At 49.0% G+C, this 21913-nt stretch overlaps 1 protein-coding gene across 1 annotated transcript; it reads left to right on the plus strand.

Annotated features, from left to right (window-relative positions):
- Window positions 1–7699: 7699 nt before the first annotated feature.
- Window positions 7700–11224, plus strand: LOC146783787 (hydroxycarboxylic acid receptor 1-like). The gene has a single exon (XM_085634043.1). It carries the CDS (start codon window positions 8724–8726, stop codon window positions 9705–9707), a length of 984 nt encoding a protein of 327 aa, XP_085490169.1. The 5' UTR covers window positions 7700–8723; the 3' UTR covers window positions 9708–11224.
- The last annotated feature ends 10689 nt before the right edge of the window (window positions 11225–21913 follow it).

Below are 21913 nucleotides of genomic sequence, written 5' to 3' on the forward strand. Positions count from 1 at the left end.
GTCCTGTGGCTATTGCCAGGAGTATAGCGTAATCCACAATGCCTCACTAGGCCACGCTGCCAGTGCTGCACGTAACACTAACAATGAGACTTCTTAAAGTAGTACAATTCACACTATTCCGGGCCAACCAAAGCTATAAGAATGGCTTGGGCGGCAGGTGTTAGTAATTTGTTTATGTAAATAGAATTATTAATAAACTGTTGTTTTGCTCATTCCAAAATTAGACAGACAGCGCCACCAAGCAAGGGTTTTTACTCCGGAAGGAGTCACCTTTACCATTGCACGGAGGACAAAACCCAATAACAGGTCAGTATCGTATCCTTCCTCTCTGGATCATCCTAAGTTATGTGTGGTGAGGTGCATTAAGGCATACAAGGAAATGACCTTGGAGCTCCGACCCCTCGGAGAGAGGCAGTTGCTTTTCGCCATGCAGAAACCTTTCAAAGCGGTTTCTTCCCCTTCCATCGCCAAGTGGGTACGATGGGTTATGTCTGAGGCAGGAGTGGATGTGAGTAGGTTTGGTGCATATTCCACAAGGGGGGCTATGGCGTCTAAAGCAATCCAGTTAGGTGGTAGGCTGGAAGACATTATGAATGCGGCTGATTGGTCGTCTGATTCTACCTTTAAGAGGTTTTATTTTTAACCCATCTCGGAAGCGGCCTCTCTGGTCGTAAGTAAGCTTTGAACATGCATAATCCTCGCCTCCGTCCTGCCATAGAATGAAAAACGTCCTAGCTTATGAGAAGAAAAGTTTCAATTCTATTAAGGACTAGTATTGTCCCTCCCTGAGATTCATTTTCATTATCTTCCAGCCCCGGAGGTTTTTTCGTTATGAGTAAGTAAGTGCTTACATGTTATTGATCAAATGCCTATGTCATTGAAATTTGGTACATTTGAAATGTTATTTTCTGCATTGCTTTCTGTTTCTCATGAGTATTGTGAAGGTCTCGGTATATTCAGGAACTGGATAACAAGATTGTCTCTATATTTCAGGGAATGATCAAAAGTTCGAATGAAGCAGTAATCCCAGCATAACATCCTCCAGTGAAGAAGAGGAAGTGGAAGGGACGTCATAGGATTATATATTGTGGACTGTCACAGGATTGGACTATTGTTACCATGGAGACTGCTCCCCTATGGTTCATGGGATGTGTAGTCAATCAATCAATCACTGAATTTGTAAAGCGCACTACATACCCATGAGGGTCTCAAGGCGCTGAGGGGGGCCGCTACTGCTCGAAGAGCCAGGTCTTGAGGTGACTTCTGAAGGTGAGCAGGTCCTGGGTCTGCCGTAGGTGGGTGGGGAGGGTGTTCCAGGTCTTGGCGGCGAGGTAGTCTATTGTGTTTATTGTTTTTTGTATAATGTTCTTTTAACCTGCTATGCATAATAAAGTGAAGGAAGATATGCATAATCCTCGCGACCTAGTCCTTAATAGAATTGAAACTTTCCTTCTCGTAAGCTAGGAAATTTTTCATTATAGGCAGGACACAGTGCTTGAGGCGGTGGCCAGATAACTGAGCCATGCCCGGAGCCCTGGGCTTTTTATTTACTCTCCTTACGCTGAACTGGCATACGCCAGTCCAGCCCATTATGATCACATGCAGGGGGTCCCAGCCAATCTCTCCACTAGGTAAATGGGAGAGGTGGGCTCGCTCTCAATTCAACAGCACTACACAGGCTAATGTCAGGCTGGTGTCGTGATAACACCACACACAGCAGTGACCCAGCAAGCCCGGGCGGAGCCCTCTCATCTTGAGTACAAACAAATGCACTTGACCATGTCCCTGCGTGACGTAGTGGTGTGCGCCTAGAGTGCAGCGGGATATGCAAAAGACTTCCTATGATTCATTTATTTGCATACTGTGGGTGCCATCTTGCCTGTGGCCTGAGGCTCCGCTCTGTCTATAGGTGCCAGGAAACACATGAAGCACGAAAAGGATGTGGGTGGGGTCATTTAGTTAACCCAGAAGGCATGGGGCTGATGGTGATCCAGACAGCCAGCGAGCATCCGGAGGGAGAAATGCCAAATGCCGAAGCAACAGGTCTGACAATTCCCTATCCAAACACTTCTCTCCATAACTTACCCACACCTTCCATCACCAGCAATTAGGAGATTTAGAACTCATGACTAGTGAGACACTTTGACATTTTTTGTCCACTATATTTTTGGAGTCGATATTTTTGTACTTTGCATAGTATGTAAAGTGTATTTTTTTGTCCTCAATATTTTTTCCGCAAACATTTTTTATTGGAGATAGAGTGTGTGTGTGTCTGTGTGGCCAACATGGGGTTGGCCAATGCTTGGTGTGCATCCCCTGATCACTCGGCAACAAGTGTACTGTTGCAGTCGAGCAGTGCGGTGCAGAGGTGCGCATGCATCAGTAATCTCAGTGTGAGCTCCCAGGTGGCCCCCAGGCATAATAAAGTGAAGGAAGATGTGCATAATCCTCGCCTCCGTCCTGCCATAGAATGATGTGCCCCGTGGCTAGGCCCATAGTCACCCAGAACAACACCATAGCCTGGATTCAACAAATCAAAATTGTGCCGCCATCTTTGCCTACCCTCCTTGTCTTTCCTGAAAACCCTGCTTGGCAGTCCTGGGGCCTTCAGTTCTGCTAATAAATTTCACAACTGGGTGTGATTTATTTACCAAACCCACCTAAGCACAGCTGGCTGTGCCTCTTACACCTCTGCATATGTGTACCACTCTTGCCACCTCTCTTCGAATGTTAAACAACTCCCTTTGGGCCAGATGTACGACCATTTGGAATTGCGACTCGCAAAATGCGAAAAATAGCGAGTCACAATTTGTGAGTCGCAATTCCAAATGTACAACAGTGTCAGAGACACTGTAAGCGTTTCCCAATGGGGTTGCAAAATGCGAGGCTCATCAATATTCATGACGCACTCGCATTTTGCGACCTCATTGAGAATTGCTGGCCCTCCCAGGGATGGTGGCCTGCTTGGCTCAGCAGACCACCATGTCTGGGACTGCTTTTAAAAAAAAATTGCAGCCCGTTTTTCTTAAAGGAAAACTGGATGCATTTACAACAAAAAAATGAAACGTTTTCGTTTCATTTTTTAAGGGCAGGCAGTGGTCCCTGCGACCACTGCCTGCCCTTAAGAAATATTTTCGCATGCATTTGTAATGGGGAAGGGGATTTGGTACTGCATTACCACCTACTTGAAGTAGGTGGTAAATTGCGACGGTGTTGCGACCGCAATTGCGGTCGCAAAACAGTCATACGTAGGGCTCAGAGTCGCAATTAGGAAGGGACGCCCTTGAAACGCCCCTTCCTAATTGAGAGTCGCAAATGCTATTTAGTGAGTTGCTAATAAATTGCGACTCGCTAAATAGCGTTTGTACATGGCCCTGTAGGGTTTTTTGCATGTGCAAATGGGTCGCAGACCCATTTGAGCATGCCAAAACGGGTCGTACATCTGGCCCTTTGTGTTTTATCAGTCAGTTAAAAATCTTTATTTCGGCAAACAGCCATAAAAGAACAAATAAAAAAAGTAGTTCAAATCAATCAAAAAACATTGTCATAAATACATAATGATAACGCTCAATAAAAAAGCCGACTAAAATACATTAATAGGGGAAGTAAAGAAAAAAAGGGAAATTGTTTGGTGTTTTATAAGACTGCCATGGAAGAACGAAAGCTTACTATTCCTCCCTACAATACAGCCCTCCCACGCCTCATTCCTCCTTTCAGCATATTCAGTGTACAGTTACTGATGTGCAGTAACATGAGTCTGTTTATTGGTGTGGGCATTATTCTACTGGGAGCCTCTGGCCCAATGTACTAAATACCAGAATGTGCATATCACACACTAACTCGTTTAGGAACAGGTATCCAATCTGGGATGCGACCTGTGTACAAAGAGGTTGAATCCCAAACTGCCTGTTCAACACAGGTCTCAAAACCACCTGCCTAAGGAATATTTATTAGGCAGGTCCCTTTTTGCAATTGGCTGCAATGCTGGGATGGTGTCCTGCAAGGGACAGCAGACCAATGCCCGGCACTTGCATTCCAAACTGTTTTTAAGCGTCTGTTTTATGCACCTACAGTGTGTAAAGTAAATTCATTGAACCGATAGTTCTCTCAGCTACTGCTTTATTTCAGACAGTGCAACTCGAGTGAGATGTGACTCTTTCAGTTTCCGAGCTGTGCTCCTTGAAAGCCCCAACTCACGGATTTATCGGTTAAATCAATTCTCTTTGCACACTGCAAGTGCATAAAAAGCCCATCACAATTTGACCCATGGAGTTCTCATTGACTTGACTAAAGTGGCGCTGTAGCAAAGCTTATTAACAACACCAATAACCAGAACTGACTGGGGAGAAAAATAAAAGTGGCCTCCATTAGGGAATTATATAGCTACAAAAATGTGGCCCATATCTGGAAATTAGGACAGTTTTGAACTGGTAAAGACATGCTGTATACATGCTTTGCGAGGTATTGAAGGCTGCATGGATTTGAGCTTCCTACAGGGACATTTACAGTAAAATCCAGCCAGCAGACCATAAAACAGGCCCACAAACAGTCGAAAATCCAGCCCAGCTACAGACATACCAGACCTGCCCATCGGGCACTGCCTGGTTGGCCTATAGGACAGTGCATTACTGGAAACCTAAATCAGCCCTGGTAAAAACAAAGTTACAACCAGACCCAGGCTGCAAGTGTTCGTGGCTTGAATGGGACCATGGGGGCGTTCATGGTTGGGCCATAGCAGCCTCTCCAGCTCAGAATTCAGCCCTCTAGCCGTCCCTTCAGCCCACATGGAAAATGCCAGAGTAGGAGAATAGCCGGTCAAGCCCTGCAAATAACAAGGGCCAAAATAACAACAGTACAAACAGAGCAGTGTAGTGGAGCAAACATACTCCACGGCTACCATGCTCAGACGTGACGCTTCACTTGAAGGATAATTTTTACCTTCCTTTGCTCATCTCGCCATCTCTTATATGTACCATCATTGTGACTATATGAGGGTCCGCCTTGTACATACATCTCTACATAATTAGTAACACGCAAGATGAACCAAGATCGTAAGGATCATATGTACCACTCTTGGATACTATATTTGCCTCTGAAATAGCCCTGACGAAGTTCCTGCATGGAACGAAACGCGTTGGCTGTGCACTGTTCGTGTAAAAGAAAGAAACATCACATTAATTGGACTATTTGATTCAATGTGTTCAATTTCAATGAGTGCACCTTCCACTTTTGGATTTATAGTGGAGCAAACATGGTTCGCCCTAGAATACATTGCATACAGATCTTTGCACCTGAGCAAACAATGGAGGAAAGTGCAATTACTTTACATATGCTGTGTTTGTTTGATAACGAATGGACCATATGACCCCAAGTTTGAAACATCATCGATTTTGCCCATTTTTATGATAAAGGTAACAGAAATTTTGCTCTTTACTTTTTTCAGCACAAAGTTACTCATTAATCAGGTTTTTTCCCTTTGGTAAGAACTGTATGACATGCGTGAAATGAGATATAAGCTAAAGATGTGCCATATGTTTGCAACTAAATGAATCAGAAGGTAATGGCAAAATGGCAGTGAGAGCTTTCCCAGGTTCTCAGTAAATAAACCTCAATTCACAACACATCAACTATGACAGCTCCTTCCCTTCAGTGCTTATCTCAGAGTGATCCTGCTACTAGGTGAAGGGACATACTCAGCCTGAGCAACACCAGAATTTCACTTCCTCCTGGCAGCATGCAATCTCACTGCACTACGTGTCAGCGCTGAGCCTGCAGCTGGGTCACTTTGCAGGGTGACAAGAGAGAGACTGGACGCGCAAGAAGAAGCCACCCACTACCATCTGTGAGCACACCACCAGCCCAGTTCCACCAGTCACTGCTGAGCAGACCACATGCAGCCCAGCACATCCTGCCAGAGACGGTGGAACACAGCACGACTATCAGAATGGGACCATCACACTGCCATCAACCCATCTCCTGAACAGATCACCACCAGTCAACCTTCTGCAGGGTCCTCTGAACATGAGACAACAGCCAAGCTTCTCCGGGTGCTTTTGAACATACCACATTCAGCCCAGCTCATCCAGCCAGGGACCTGCGAACACAGCACGACTACCAGAAGCGAACCATCAGTGGAACCATCACACTGCCTTCAACCCATCTGCTGAACAGATCACCACCAGTCAACCTTCTGCAGGGTCCTCTGAACATGAGACAACAGCCAAGCTTCTCCGGGTGCTTTTGAACATACCACATTCAGCCCAGCTCATCCAGCCAGGGACCTGCGAACACAGCACGACTACCAGAAGTGAACCATCAGTGGGACCATCACACTCCCTTCAACCTATCTGCTGAACAGATCACCACCAGTCAACCTTCTGCAGGGTCCTCTGAACATGAGACAACAGCCAAGCTTCTCCGGGTGCTTTTGAACATACCACATTCAGCCCAGCTCATCCAGCCAGGGACCTGCGAACACAGCACGACTACCAGAAGCGAACCATCAGTGGGACCATCACACTCCCTTCAACCTATCTGCTGAACAGATCACCACCAGTCAACCTTCTGCAGGGTCCTCTGAACATGAGACAACAGCCAAGCTTCTCCGGGTGCTTTAGAACATACCACATTCAGCCCAGCTCATCCAGCCAGGGACCTGCGAACACAGCACGACTACCAGAAGCGAACCATCAGTGGAACCATCACACTGCCTTCAACCCATCTCCTGAACAGATCGCCACCAGTCAACCTTCTGCAGGGTCCTCTGAACATGAGACAACAGCCAAGCTTCTCCGGGTGCTTTTGAACATACCACATTCAGCCCAGCTCATCCAGCCAGGGACCTGCGAACACAGCACGACTACCAGAAGCGAACCATCAGTGGGACCATCACACTCCCTTCAACCTATCTGCTGAACAGATCACCACCAGTCAACCTTCTGCAGGGTCCTCTGAACATGAGACAACAGCCAAGCTTCTCCGGGTGCTTTTGAACATACCACATTCAGCCCAGCTCATCCAGCCAGGGACCTGCGAACACAGCACGACTACCAGAAGCGAACCATCAGTGGGACCATCACACTGCCTTCAACCCATCTGCTGAACAGATCGCCACCAGTCAACCTTCTGCAGGGTCCTCTGAACATGAGACAACAGCCAAGCTTCTCCGGGTGCTTTTGAACATACCACATTCAGCCCAGCTCATCCAGCCAGGGACCTGCGAACACAGCACGACTACCAGAAGCGAACCATCAGTGGGACCATCACACTCCCTTCAACCCATCTGCTGAACAGATCGCCACCAGTCAACCTTCTGCAGGGTCCTCTGAACATGAGACAACAGCCAAGCTTCTCCAGGTGCTATGGGTCGACTAGTCCGGCTCCACAAGGGGTCAATGAGCCTAGCTCCTCTATGGGATGTTGGGCCCTCGGTCATTGACCCACCTCCATTAGGGGACCAATGAGCAGGCTGCCACAATCCCACCTTCACCAGGGACCAACAGTTGCGACTGCCAACAGATCTTTAGAGTCTATTTAGCACTGAAGGATCACGAATACCCATGAAGCCCTGATAAAGGATGCATGGTGCATGTGCTTGGGTGTTTTAATGAGGCAGACTCCTGAAAGGAAACGTTTTTTCCGACAATGAAATAAAAAAGAAGAGTCTAGGAACTTAATTAAGGCTTCCGGAATTGTTTTGTGCCACATCCTTTAATGTGCAGACTCTAATGTGAATTTTTGTTTGCCGTGCGAGCTCCAGTTGGAATCACCAGCTTCGTAGCAGGGAGGCGCGACTCGCAGGAACAGAAGAAGTTGTACTATTTAGCTTCTCACTGCCAGTAAGAAGTCTGCAGGGTCCATTGAGCACCCCTCTACCAGCTCAGCTCCTGCATGGGCTGTTAAACACGCCACCACCAGCACAGCTTCTCTGGAGTGCCTGAGCGGGGATCCCTCAGCTCACCTCCTTCAAGGAACATTGCTCATAACATTGAGACTATCAATGTCCCTTCAAGAACCACTGAACCTCCTACCACCAGCAAATGAACTACCAGAACATCAGCACCATCCCAGCTCCTTTAGGGACTATTGAACACACCTCTGACACCCCAGCGTTATGGACTACTGAGGATATCGCTACCAGCACAGCACCTCCGGGAATGAATACCCATGATGCCACTAGGATAGCTCCTACTAGAACCAGTAAATTCACATTCTTAAAGTCAGCTCTTCCAGGCACTATTAACCTCACTACTACTATCCATGGTTCTTCATTTACAAAATAACACATCACGACCAGCCAGCTCCTCCAGGCCAGTCAAGCAAACCACTCTCAGCCTCGCTCCATCAGAGACGACTAAGCACAACAAACCAGCTGATTCAGGGTTTGTAGAGCACGCAACCATCACCCCTGCTCTTCCAAGAACCATAGACACGAAACACTTCCTCTTCCTAGAATTGTTAAGCGTTAAACCACCAGCCCAAATCCTCCTGCAATATTGAGCACACTGTTACGAGCCTAGGTCCTCCAAGGGCCAGAGAGCACAACATCACTACTCCTCCAAGGACTTTGGGCACATTAGCAATACCTCTCTAAGCACAAAAACAATTGGTCAGAATAACCATCCCAACTCCTTAATCGACCAATCAGCAACCCACCTCCTGCAGCCCAGCTCCTCCCGGGACCTCAGAAACTATTCACAGTTCCCGCTCTTCCTTGGGAGACCATGTTGAACAAGTCGTGCTGTTTCTTCGAGGCCAATCCCCACTCAAACCTGTTGCCTCCTGTGCTGATCTTGGAATTCATACTGGGCTCTCTGGGCAATGGTGTGGCCTTGTGGGGCTTCTGCTTTCAGATAAGGACATGGAAGCCAAGCACGGTCTATCTCTTCAACCTTACATTGGCTGACTTCCTCCTCATCATCTGTCTGCCATTCCGCACAGACTACTACCTGAGGAAGAAAGAGTGGATTTTTGGAGACGTTCCATGCACCCTGGCCCTTTTCATGCTTGCCATGAACCGTGCTGGGAGCATCTTTTTCCTCACGCTTATAGCATTGGACCGCTACTTCAAGGTGGTCCATCCTCATCATCCGATTAACTTCATCACTAAAGGGATGGCAGCCGGAATCGCCTGCTTGGTCTGGGTGATTACCATCACAGTCACTGGTTACCTTCTTGGCAGGTCCCACCTAGAGGTCTCCAACTCTACACACTGTGACAGCTTCACCATCTGCCTAGCTTCAGATGCGGTCTGGCACGACTGCCTCTTTTTGCTGGAGTTCTTTATACCACTCATCATAATACTGTACTGCTCCTTCGGCGTTACCTGGCGTCTGAAGCAGAGGAAGATGGACAAAAAAGCCAAAACCCAAAAAGCTGTCAAGCTAATGGCGGCAGTGGGGGTGGTCTTCATCTTGTGTTTCCTCCCCAGTGTAGCCGCACGGGTGTACATCCTACTGATCTTAGGAGGCCCCACACACCTGGGGTGTGAGGCCTTTCAGTCAGCAGATGCTGCCTTTTACATCACCATCAGCCTTACCTACCTCAACAGCATGTTAGACCCACTGGTTTACTATTTCTCCAACCCTTTGTTCAGGAACCTCTTCCAGAAGCTTACAGTAGGGAAACTCAACTGCCGAAATGGCCCAAGAGCGGACATAAAACAGGGGCCAGAGATCTTTGTCTCATCATCTATCAGCCGCCTGTGAGGGATGCAGGACTCTCTCTCGCCTAAAAAGAATCCACCAACCCTCCAGTTCTCTGCGTGGTGAAAAGTACGCCTTTATCCTTATTTGCTGGTGAGTTTAACAGGAAGTCTGGTCTCTTCTTCTGCTACAGCACCCTCCATGGACCACCAGCAGCACAGGGCTCTGATAGAGCCACTAACATGCACACCACATTATAGCTCCAAGCAATGATTGCCCAGGTCACTGGGGCTGGCTCTGAGGCAGACAATGACTCCCAAAGATGCTTTACTTCTCCCGGGGCATTAGTATAACTCCCTCCAAGAACTAAGGGCCCAGGCAACCAGGTCTGAAAAATAGGTTGCCTCCCCCACTTCTCCTGAGGCTTTGGAATGTGTGTAAGAACCAATGGATCAGGCATGGAGACAAATACTAACTTCAAAGAACTCTTCCCACTTCTGTGTAGAGCAACAACAGGGAAAGCTTTGAGAATCGACTTATGTCAATGGATTACGAGGTGGTGAGATACTGACAGACTCAGAAGGATTCCTCTCCACGAACACTTTTTCAAGTTAAAATATTAGAAAGAAAGGGACTGACTTCCAAAGGCTTCATGTGGGTCAGTAGAACATTTCAAAGAACCGACTGAAAGCAGCGGATTATTACTTGCGAGGCTTGGGTTGACAACGCTCTTCACCAAGAACGCTTCACCAAGTCAAAGACTTGGATTTATATAGAATTCTTAACTTCTCGTGGGTCTTTAGAACCGATTCAAGTCGCTGGATCCAGCTGTCGGGCACGGTTGGCCTCCCAAAGATTCTAGCTTCACATTGTACATTAGAACAGGTCCAGCGACTGAATGTTTATGGATAGATGGCGTAACCATAATTTAGTGCAGCTGGTGCAGCGCCCCTAGGAGCCAATGGTGTGAGTAGGCAACTGCACTGCATTTATGCCCATCTTTTATTACTCAGCTGGTGAGCAGTGGGGCCCCATTTCCTTGCTTGCATTAGGGCCCGTTGCCACCTTGTTACGCTGCTGTTTGCGGATATCCACTAGGAGCCCGGAGGTTGGGCTCCACTCTGAACTATTGAGCTGTGGTACCTGGGAGCTTTGGTAAATACTACAGCTGCACCTTGAGTTGTTGAGGGGAGTCTAATTAAACACTGTCTTGCTTTAACCAAAATGTTCTCAAAATGGCGCCCCAGACTCACCTGTGAACCTAATTGGATCTCCATAAAAATGTACTTTATACTCATGTGTAGTAGAGTGAGTGCCTGTGAGCTTCTGGTAGATTGTCTCACTCAGCAATGCATTCGCTATAGAAAGGTATGTGTTCAAATACAATTTTTTCAGCAATAACCCAGCAATAACCCAGTGTCGGAGAAGTTTGGAAGGCGGTAAGGTACTTACTGAAGGACTGACAGTATTTATAAAGCACTCACTACCTTGAGGGGTGAGTGAGTCCCCATGTGTAAGTGAGTGGTGGGATGGTTGTGAGTGATTTCATAGAAAAAGTATTTCATAGAATACCCTTTCACCTAAACGGTTTACTAGAAATGTTCATGATGAACGGCATTAACCATTTCAACGTAACCAATTCATAGCATTGTTTTGGAACTGACTTCTGCATGCCTAATTTTTAATGTGTAATAAATTGCATTAAACTTGAAAATGAGTTCTCTTTGGTGGGTTTTCGGCAAGGTTTGCATGTATTCTTTATTCATGTACCCTATATATATGTACCCCTAAAATGATATTTCCTTTAATGGATTTCTCTGAATTTCTGAATTAAATGTATTTTCTCCAATTGGGGTTTCCATGTGTAGAGTTCCTTGAACGCGGCTTCCCAGGTCGAATCTCCATTACATCACACACTGACCGTTTGGCTCAGCGCCAGAGAGTGATTGCGTTGGATGTGAGTGTTGGTGGGAGGTTGGATGAGGGCGGTGTGCTTGATGGTGACTGTTAGACAGAGCGGCAGGCCCAGGGATGGTGTTTCTTTAAATGGACAAGAGAGAGAGGGGTAGTGCAAGTGTTTGGATAATTAAGGTGTGGAATGATGGTGAACATTCACACGAGAGAGGAGCAGGTGGGGCTCAGTGATGGTTAGTGTTTGGATGAGTGAGGGATGAATAAGGATGAGGGAGTGGATGAGTCACGAGGTGAGTGATCGTGGGGGCAATAAGGCTGTGTTTAAAGATGAGTAGGAGTTTGTGATGGTGTGTTCGGAAGGGGAGAGTTTGGATGAATGACAGGGCAGGGAGGGTGTTTTGATGGACCAAAGACACGGGTAGTGTTACGTGGTTACATGAGTGAAACTGAGTGAAACTGAGCGCTTGGGTGAGTGGGAGAGCAAGCGATAGCATTTGGAAGACTGAAAGGGGGACTGAGGAAGTGAATGAGTTTGAGGTGAGCAATGCCGAGTGTTTAGATGAATGAGGCGAGTGAGTGATGGTGAGCGCCTGAGCTTGAGTTGTGATGAGGGGGGAGGGAAGAGTGATGATCAGTGTTTGGATAAGTACAAAGGCTATATAATGATCAGTCTTTGGACGGGATATGATGAGCAGCGGTGGACTGTGTGGACAACTAGACATGGAAATGCTCCGCTAGGTGAGGGTCAGGTCTGTGCCTTTGACGTTTCTTCCACCCGATGGCACTGAGTGTGTATTCCATCACCGGTTAACTCTTCTTTGCGCCTTGGGGACCAGTGTGGATGGATGCAAATACTGAATACAACAACAACGTTTTACGCAGTATATGATTTTTGCATGTCATGAGAGTAGCAACACTTCCCTCTCACTTGTAAAAAGTTTTTATGGGCATTTCTGGATCATTTTCACTGCATGGCGAGATCATTCTCACTTTCACCAAACACAACTGAGACGAAAAATGTTCGCAGACTTTTTCACTGTGATAGAACGTTTGCAGTGTTTTCTATGCACAGTGGTAAATTGACGCACAATATGTTTCTCAGGTTTGCCTTCTGCGTCTTGAATTGTCGAAATCGTCAGGGTTTTCGCACGTGACACAACTTTGTATTTTTGCAACGTTTTCCGTGGAACTCAGTGAAAGTTGAGAAGAAACAAAGCTTTCCAACATCGAACCTCTCTAACACTTTTGCTAAATCGAGTCTGCATCCCACTCACCATCAGTCTTCGAGCACCGTAGCGTCCTACGTCAGCAGGCTGTGCGTCATGGCTTCCACCCGAAGGCCACACAGAAGATGGCAGCAATAGCGCACACATGATTCAAGGATGGAAGTGCCTTGTCTACTCTAACCCTGGGTGTAGTTCGCGAAGTAGCACTTCGCAAAGCTACGCAAAGCGCAGTTCACACTACGCGAGCTACGCGTAGCACTTCGCTAACTGCGTAGTACCTTGTTCGCACTGTGCCAGATATCGTTTTCAATGATTGCACAGTGTGGACAAGCAACCGGCACTGTGCAATCATTGAAAATGGCATCTTGCACAGTGCGAGCTGTAGTTTTCTGCTGCTCGAGTAGATTTTTACTCGAGCGGCAGCTTTCTCAACGCGAACTGGTAGTTTCTCATCCCGAGCGGTTGCGAGCGTACGCGACCACTCGCAATGAGAAACCTGACCTCCTCGCGTTGGGAATCTCGCCGGGAGGTTTATTTTCCATGCTCGCGATCGCCAACTTGATGTTGCTGATCGCGAACAAGGAAAAAGTCTTGCCGGGATGTCATTTTGCTTGCTTGCGGTCGGCAACTTGACGTTGAGGACCGCGAGCAAGCAAAAAATGACCGCAGCACTACGCAACACTACGCTACGCGTGTTCGCACTGTGCTACGTGCAATTCACGTAGTGCGAAGTAGCGTGAACTTCGCAAACTACGCGAGCGTAGCGTAGTGCTTTGCCCAGGCTTAGTCTACTCATCGCACTCTGATTACACACTGTGTGCATTTGCTTGTACCCGGGGGAATGTATACAATGTGTGAGGTACTCTTTAGTTGCATGCCCATTGTCTGGGTGGCAGCTGCGTCATTATACCCTGATATTCACCTGGATTCATCAACAATGACCATGCCACTGATATCTGCCCCTCCTGGCTGTGTTACCCGACACTCCCTCTGGCTATTGTTCGGATACTCAGTGTCTCGCGGGAGATGTGTAAACAAGGATTTACTATTTAATAACTCTGAAAATCAGTGCCATCTTGAACCCTCTTGAGAGACTGCAACCCCAGTATGGCCACTACCCCATCCACAAATTACTGGGAAGTCGGGACCCCACTTTGCAGGTATTTGTGTCATCACCCAGATGGTGCCTGCATTATGACAATACAATGTCTTTTAAATGCACCTTTGCCATTGACTAATGACATCAAACACAGATATTTCTGTCACTTATCTCAATCGTACATATTATGTCAACCTCAAGAGGAAGAAAGGCAGAGACAGCCCTGCTAGGATGTGAAACCATGGTCTACAGCCTCCCCGGGGACCTCAAACCTACACACCTGCCCAAGCGCCTGGATACCCTCTCGGGTGACTAGTGTGCTATACAAATCAATAGGGGGCAAGGAAGGGAGCATCACAGGGGGCAAGGAAGAGAGCATCACAGGGGGCAAGGAAGGGAGCATCACAAGGGGAAAGGGTTGAAGCAACACAGGGGCAAGGGAGGGAGCATCACAAGGGGCAAGGGAGGGAGCATCACAGGGGGCATGGGAGGGAGCATTACAGGGGCAAAGGAGGGAGCATCACAAGGGGCATGGGAGGGAGCATCACAGGGGCAAATGAGGGAGCATCACAAGGGAGGGAGCATCACAGGGGGCATGGGAGGGAGCATCACAGGGGCAAAGGAGGGAGCATCACAAGGGAGGGAGCATCACCGTGGGCAAATGAGGAAGCATCACAGGGGCAAGGGAGGGAGCATCACAGGGGCAAGGGAGGGAGCATCACAGGGGCAAGGGAGGGAGCATCACAGGGGCAAGGGAGGGAGCATCACAGGGGCTAGGGAGGGAGCATCACAGTGGGCAAACGAGGAAGCATCACAGGGGAGGGAGCATCACAAGGGGGAAGGGACGGATCAGCTGGAGGCAACGGAGGGAGCGGCCAGGGGGCAAGGGTGGGGGCAGCCAGGGGGCAACGGAGGGAGCGGCCAGGGGGCAAGGGTGGGGGCAGCCAGGGAGCATGGGTGGGGCAGCCAGGGGGCAAGGGTGGGGGCAGCCAGGGGGCAACGGAGGGAGCGGCCAGGGGGCAAGGGTGGGGGCAGCCAGGGAGCATGGGTGGGGGCAGCCAGGGGGCAAGGGTGGGGGCAGCCAGGGAGCGATAGATGGAGGATCACAGGGTCTCAATGGAAAGCACAGGGTGAAATGGGGATGATGTAGGGTGCAAACACAGAGCTGTATTGGGGCAGTGCAATGTGCAAGGTGGGAGCTGCACAGGGGTTGGGGTGAGCACTGCTGCACAGAGTCCAGGGGCACAGGAGAGGGTACAGCGGCAGTGAAATCTGCGAGTTGGGAGAAGCACATGATGCAAGGGTGGGGGCAGCACAAGAAACAGGCAATAGCAGCACAGGGCTCGAGGGTGAGCAGTGCAAAGTCCGGGGGGCATGGGAGAGGGTACAGGGGCAATGGCATGTGAAATCGGAGTGTTGCACAGGGGGCAGGGATGAGCACTGCAGCGCAAGGTCCAAGGGGCACAGGAGAGGGGGCACAAAGGCAGTGCAATGTGCAAGGTGGGAGCTGCACAGGGGGCAGTGGGGAACAATGACCTTACACGGGGCAACTGTGGATTCCTGGGAACCTGGGTAATGTTATACAGCACAGGACACAATAGTTCCCTCGACGAGAGCCTTAGACCTACGCTCCCTTGGTAAAGCACAACAGTTTAGAGAGGACAGATATACAAACAGGTATATTTGGACCATGATGGATCATGATTTGATTTTAATCAAAACCAAATGTAAATGACAAATAGGTGCTCCAAGAAACGGCACAGTGCAGGTGAATGGTGACAATAATGATGACTGGTGCACTTGTGAGAGCAGCATAACAATAAAGGAACTGCCCACTGATTGGAAATGCAACTTTTCATATAGGAACCACTTATTTGAGTGTTCTTAAAATATATCTACAATTAATCACAGTCAACAGTTTAATGCATCAACGTTTCGATCCCCTACAGATACTTCAACGCGGTCTTCATCAGGACAAGGGAATGGTAGCAACCCTGGATGTGATTCCGCTATTTCTTGAGATCCCACACAGTCAGGATTCTTGAACTTTGAAAAGCAGGAACATCTAGTCTCCCATAGCGCTCCCACCGTCAAATGATCAGTGTCAAAACAACTTTTCATACTGCAGTGTGCCCGGTTCTCGATGCAAAATCAAAAGAAGCATAGGGTCCAAGGGTGAGCAGTGCGGGGTGGAGGGGGCGGGGGGTGACAGGAAAGGGTACAGGGTAGTGCAGCATGCCAGGTGGGAGCATGGCTCTGGAATGAGCAGCACAGAATCCAGGGGTCACAGGAGAGGTTACAGGGGCAGTGCAATCTGGGAACTCACATGGTTCTGGGATGAGCAGCACAGAATCCAGGGGGCACAGGAGAGGTTACAGGGGCAGTGCAATGTGCAAGATGGGGGAAGCACATCATACAAGGGTGGGAGCAGCACAAGATACAGGCAAGTGCAGCATAGGCCCTGAGGGTGAGCAGCTCAGAGTATGGGGGTACAGGAGAGCGGACCGGGTACAAGGGCAGTGCAATGTGCAAGATTGGAGAAGCACAGGCCCCAAGGGTGAGCAGTGCAGAGTCGGGAAGAGGGGGGCTCAGGAAAGGGTACAGGGGCAGTGCAATGTGGGAACTCACATGGTTCTGGGATGAGCAGCACAGAATCCAGGGGCCACAGGAGAGGTTACAGGGGTAGTGTAAAATGCAAGGTGGGGGACGCACGTCATCCAAGGGGAGGAGCAGCACGAGATACGGGCAAGAGCAACACAGGGCTCAAGGGTGAGCAGCACATAATCTGGGGTTACAGGAGAGAGAACAGGGTACAAGGGCAGTGCAATGTGCAAGATTGGAGCAGCACAGACGCCAAGTGTGAGCAGTGCAGAGTCAGGGGGTGTCTCAGGAAAGGGTGCAGGGGCAGTGCAATGTGCAATGTGGGAACTCACATGGTTCTAGGATGAGCAGCACAGAATCCAGGGGCCACAGGACAGGTTACAGGGGAGTGCAATATGCAGGGTGGGGGACGTACGTCATCCAAGGGGAGGAGCAGCACAAGATACGGGCAAGAGCAACACAGGGCTCAAGGGTGAGCAGCACAGGGTCTGGGGTACAGGAGAGAGGAGAGGGTACAAGGGCAGTGCAACGTGCAAGATGGGAGCAGCACAGGCCCCAAGAGTGAGCAGCACAGAGTCTGGGGCACCGGAGAGAGGACTGGGTACAAGGGCAGTGCAACGTGCAAGATGGGAGCAGCACAGGTCCCAAGAGTGAACAGTACAGAGTCTGGGGTACAGGAGAGAGGAGATGGTACAATGGCAGTGCAATGTGCAAGATGGGAGCAGCACAGCCCCAAGGGTGAGCAGCACAGAGTCTGGGGGTACATGAGAGCGGACAGGGTACAAGGGCAGTGCAATGTGCAAGATGGGAGCAGCACAGGCCCCAAGGGTGAGCAGCACAGAATCTGGGGGTACAGGGGCAGTGTAATGTACAAGATGCAAGCAGCACAGGGGGGAAGGGAGAATTAGCAGAAGGCCCAAGGGCTATAGCAGTACAGGACCACAGGGGAATGCGGCTGCCCGAGGCCACCGCAGGAGGCCACTCAAGAGGGCAGCCCTCTAGTGGCATCGGGCACCCCACAACCCCCCGCCCCGAGGGCGCAGGGACTCTGGTGGAGTCCCCTTGCCGGGCGCGGGCAGTGCCGCGTCATGTTCGGTGCGCGAGGCGTGGTGAGGGGTATATAGGTCCCCCCCACCACGTTGACGGCCTCTTTGTCGCACCGGACATGCCACGGTCGCTGCCTCGCTGGACAAGCCGTCCCCCACCCTACCGCTTTCCCGGCATGGCTGGTGGCAGGAAGTATGGTGAGAATGTTGTACTGTTGTACTTTTTTCGTTGCAGGCGGAGTTACAGGGCGATCTGGAAGCAAATGGGTACCGAAGGGTACCTCTGTGCGGCACCATAGGGTGTGCCAGAGCCCAGGAGCCTCATGGGAGGTTCCTGGAAAACCGTGTCGGCGCCCTGTTAGTCCTTCGGGCGGTTGTGGGCCTGAGCAACCGGGGGCTTGCCTTGCTACGCTCCGCCCTGAAAGGGGCGTGAGTAATAAGGGACCATGTGTCACGTGATCCGGGAAGAGGATCACCAGAAGGGGCAGCACAGATGGGGTTCACCCCAGTGCTGCTTGGCTCATCAGGTGGGCAGGCGAGCCAGATGGTTGCCTGCACTTGGATCGCCCGTAAGATAACCCACCATATTACATAACGTTGTATGTAATAAACCTGCAGCAGTTTTCCCAAAACAAAATCTGTGTGGTGTGTACTTATTTGCATGCATGCTATGTGCTTGGGGGTGGGGAGTGTTGCGATGATGGTGCTATCAACATATCATCCTAGAAGGACATTACACTGTGCAAGGTTGGAGCAAAACACCCAAGGGGGGTGCAGCGAATGCTCAGTGGGGGTAAACGGGAGCACTGGATCCAAGGGCGGAGTGGGAAGCAGCCCAGTGTCAAAGTCTGGTAGGAACTGAGGTGCACGTCGCAAGCAAGGGGCGCACATTCAACGTCTGGTGCAATTACTGCGGTACTTACAATTCAGGGGTGCATACCAGCCAATCACAGGGAGGATATATGAAACTGCATAGATGAGAACCAGTGTGTCTTGCTTTACATCATACTTACGGTCACTTGATGTATCTTAGAAATGTCGGATTAAACAATACAGTACTCTGAACCCGCATTCAACAAATCACATTCTTTACCATTACAAAACATCACCCTAGGGCAAAGCAACACTACACCGGAAGATAAAATGCAAGAAATAAGATTATAAGCACAACAAAGAACCATCAATGCTGAAGAAAACAAAATGTTAAGGAAAATTCGAATAGCTGTGAAAAATATTTACCACATTTATTTTTAGCGAACAAATGTTTCCTTTCACAAAATCTCGTCTGAAACGGGGTAGCGCGGCAAAGGAGGTCCCTGTGTGCTTTTCCTCCCCTTTATTATTTGCAACTTTAATAAGCTTCTTTTCAACATGGTTTGGGAGAAGAGGTGAACTGGGGTGAAAAGGGGTGTAGAAGATGGATCTCTTTTCTAAGTGAGAACGTATCGCAAAATCATTTTATACGGGAATGGATGTTTGGAAGCTTCTCTGGCAGTCTCCTTTTCTTCACATATTCTCTTAAATGACAACTGAAACATTCCTCTGACTTTTATGGCCAAGCAGGTGCTATGGGTGTTTTTCACACACTAGCATTATTTTTTTGTTTCACTGAAACAAACTTCCAAACCAGGAGTTTCTTTCAGTAAAATAAAAAAAATCAATGACCCTTATGCATGGAGTTTCCTCAATGCAGGTCTGTGTCATGCTTAAGTTTCTTTGCCCATTAACACCAAGACCCCGTGGCAGGGTTAACTAGTGAGGGTAGCTGTTGTGCTTGCTGCTCAGCCAGTGTGACTGTGGTGTAGAATGTTGGCACCCAGTCGACCGGGCGGAAAAGCGGCGGACGGTCTTCCCGTCTGCCGCAGTACCCCCCTCCATCATGATATGGCGGGGGGTAAATGGGAGGCGGGCGGGAGATTCTGTCAGGCGGATCGCCACCGCCATGCGGGCGGTGGCGATCCGCCCGACATTGTAATAGACCCCTAGGTGTATAACCACTGAAAGAGATATCTGTGATTTGTTCCAATAAATGTGTGGCAATTGCAACCTGTTGATGATGCTGTGTGGAATGTTGGTTAGCGAGAGAGTCCGTTGGAGGATGGGCTGAGCAGCAAGAAGGCTGCTCCTGGCGGTGCTCTGCATAACATCTTGATCTTGACACCTAAATAAAGCAACTTACCTTTTCTACACTTGGACTACCGGACGTCTTCATTTCATTTATTACAGTAGCCCACCCGAAGGAGGGACGGCAGGTAAGCGATGTCTCTGTCACAGCCGGCTGAGGCTCCACTGGCAGAAAACCCATGGCTTCCCGCCCGCACTCTCAATAGAACGGGAGGACCATGAGGTTGGTGGAAGGGGCAACCACGGTTTTTAGGCAGACGCTCCACATCTGCCATCCTCTAAACCAACCCTATGGCATTTACATATGCAAATGGCCTCTTGTCATATTGGAAAATGTTTTTTTTTTGTTGATCTGTTCGCAAATATGGAATGCAGCACTATTACGTGTATGTACTGAAAACTATTGATTGCTAGTGAACCATTTTTACAAGCACAAAAAATTATTGAGTGATTGTGCAAATCTGACATACTGCAAATGTGCACTATATTTCCTTCAAGGTGAAGGAAAGATATGCAAATCTGAACATGCAGAAAGTATTACTATGAGTAAAGCAATATTTACTAAGTAATGAGTCACCTCTAAATATGCATATAGGATTAATGGAGGGGAGGTGATGAAAATGTGAACATGTATTAACAATGTCTGAGTGAAGGGACAAATCTGAGCATGTATAATGGTGTTAAAGGTCACTCTTGACATATGATGTTTATTCTTGGAGTGATGTCGCCCACGCCTACATAATGCCTCTGCTGGCACAATCGTGGCAATTCTTGACATATTCTAGGCACTCTTTGAGCAACTGTACCAACCCTTGGTAAAATGCTTGAACTGACCACATTTTGGCACATCCGTGCTCAGCCCTAGAGTAATGCTTGCAAAGGCATACTGTTGATATTTTTTGTGATTTTGCAAAGCACCATTACTGCTGCTATCTGTGGCCTCAAGTGCAAGATTGGTCTGACCTGTCTGCATCCATCCATGCACTTAATCATTAATCTATGAACACACTTACAAATTCATCCACCCTCGTATAAGTGAACTTATTATTTTTTCTATAAATTAACGGGGTTAAGAAGTTTTTAAAGACGAATGCAAAGGACGTCCCCTATATTGGGGCACGTTCCCCTCTCATTTTATTGTACGCAGATGATGCAGTTTTGGTAGCCAGAACAGGGAGAGGGCTCCAACTTTTAATTGATTATTGTATTGTTTTTATGAATGAAATAGACTTGAAGGCAGAAAAAAACCTCCATTTTACCAATAATTCCAAGATATAGGCGACCACATCCTTTTCCTATTTAGGAATCCTATTTGATGACAAATATAACTGGAAACCAATGTTAACAAACAGGAAAGCCCTCTTTGAGAACTATGTTAATGGCTTGCAATGTTTCTGCAAAACATTAGGGGGTCTATTAGGATGGCGGGCGGTGGCACCACCGCGGCGCTGGCGGTGCGTAAAAATGCATTTTACCGCCCGCGAGCAGCGGACCTTACGCCCGCCATATTAGTATGGCCAAACATAGCCCATGAACCGTCCGCCGCGGTGTGACGCGAACGGCCAGCAAAGTGCGCCCGCTACCGCGGCGGTGTGAGCCAATGGAGACTCACCGCTGTGCGGAATGACGTCCACCCCGCTCTACAAATTAGGATGCCCCAAACAAGCAGTTGCACCGCAGCAGAGAAACCGCCCAATTATAGACAGCGGAAGCTCGACAGCGGAGCGCGAACCCAGATTACCGGGCCACACCGCCTGGACACGACCGCAATGGACCCAGCCCTACTCATTTTCCGGTGCTCTACCTGATACATCACCAGCAACTCATGGACCACCGCGGACGCCGGTGCAGGTACGCAATAATACAACCACAATGCACAACTCATGGGCTGCTACAGGGTCCAAATCAAGATCGGACACCCTGGTGGACAGGAACACATCCACAAGTGTACCCACACATGACCCACCTGCCACCAAGTTACCCCTCCGCATCCAGGACACACATTTACCGTGATCATGCAGCAATGTACCGGTCACGTCACCGCAGTGGTGCCGACAAGAGAATACATGCGCACAATGCAGAAGGCAGGGCCAGCGCCAGGCATGGGCAGGGCACAAAGAGCACAGGGCCACACCTCCACCCTCCACACATTAGCCCCCCCCCCTGAAGGCACATGCCATGTGCCCCTCCTGTACACCCCAATGCACAACAACAAGCCAGGTGAATCCACACTCTGCACCACACACCAAACAAACAGGG

This window comes from Triturus cristatus, chromosome 11 (genome assembly GCF_964204655.1).
Source record: "Triturus cristatus chromosome 11, aTriCri1.1, whole genome shotgun sequence".
Classification (NCBI taxonomy): domain Eukaryota; kingdom Metazoa; phylum Chordata; class Amphibia; order Caudata; family Salamandridae; genus Triturus; species Triturus cristatus.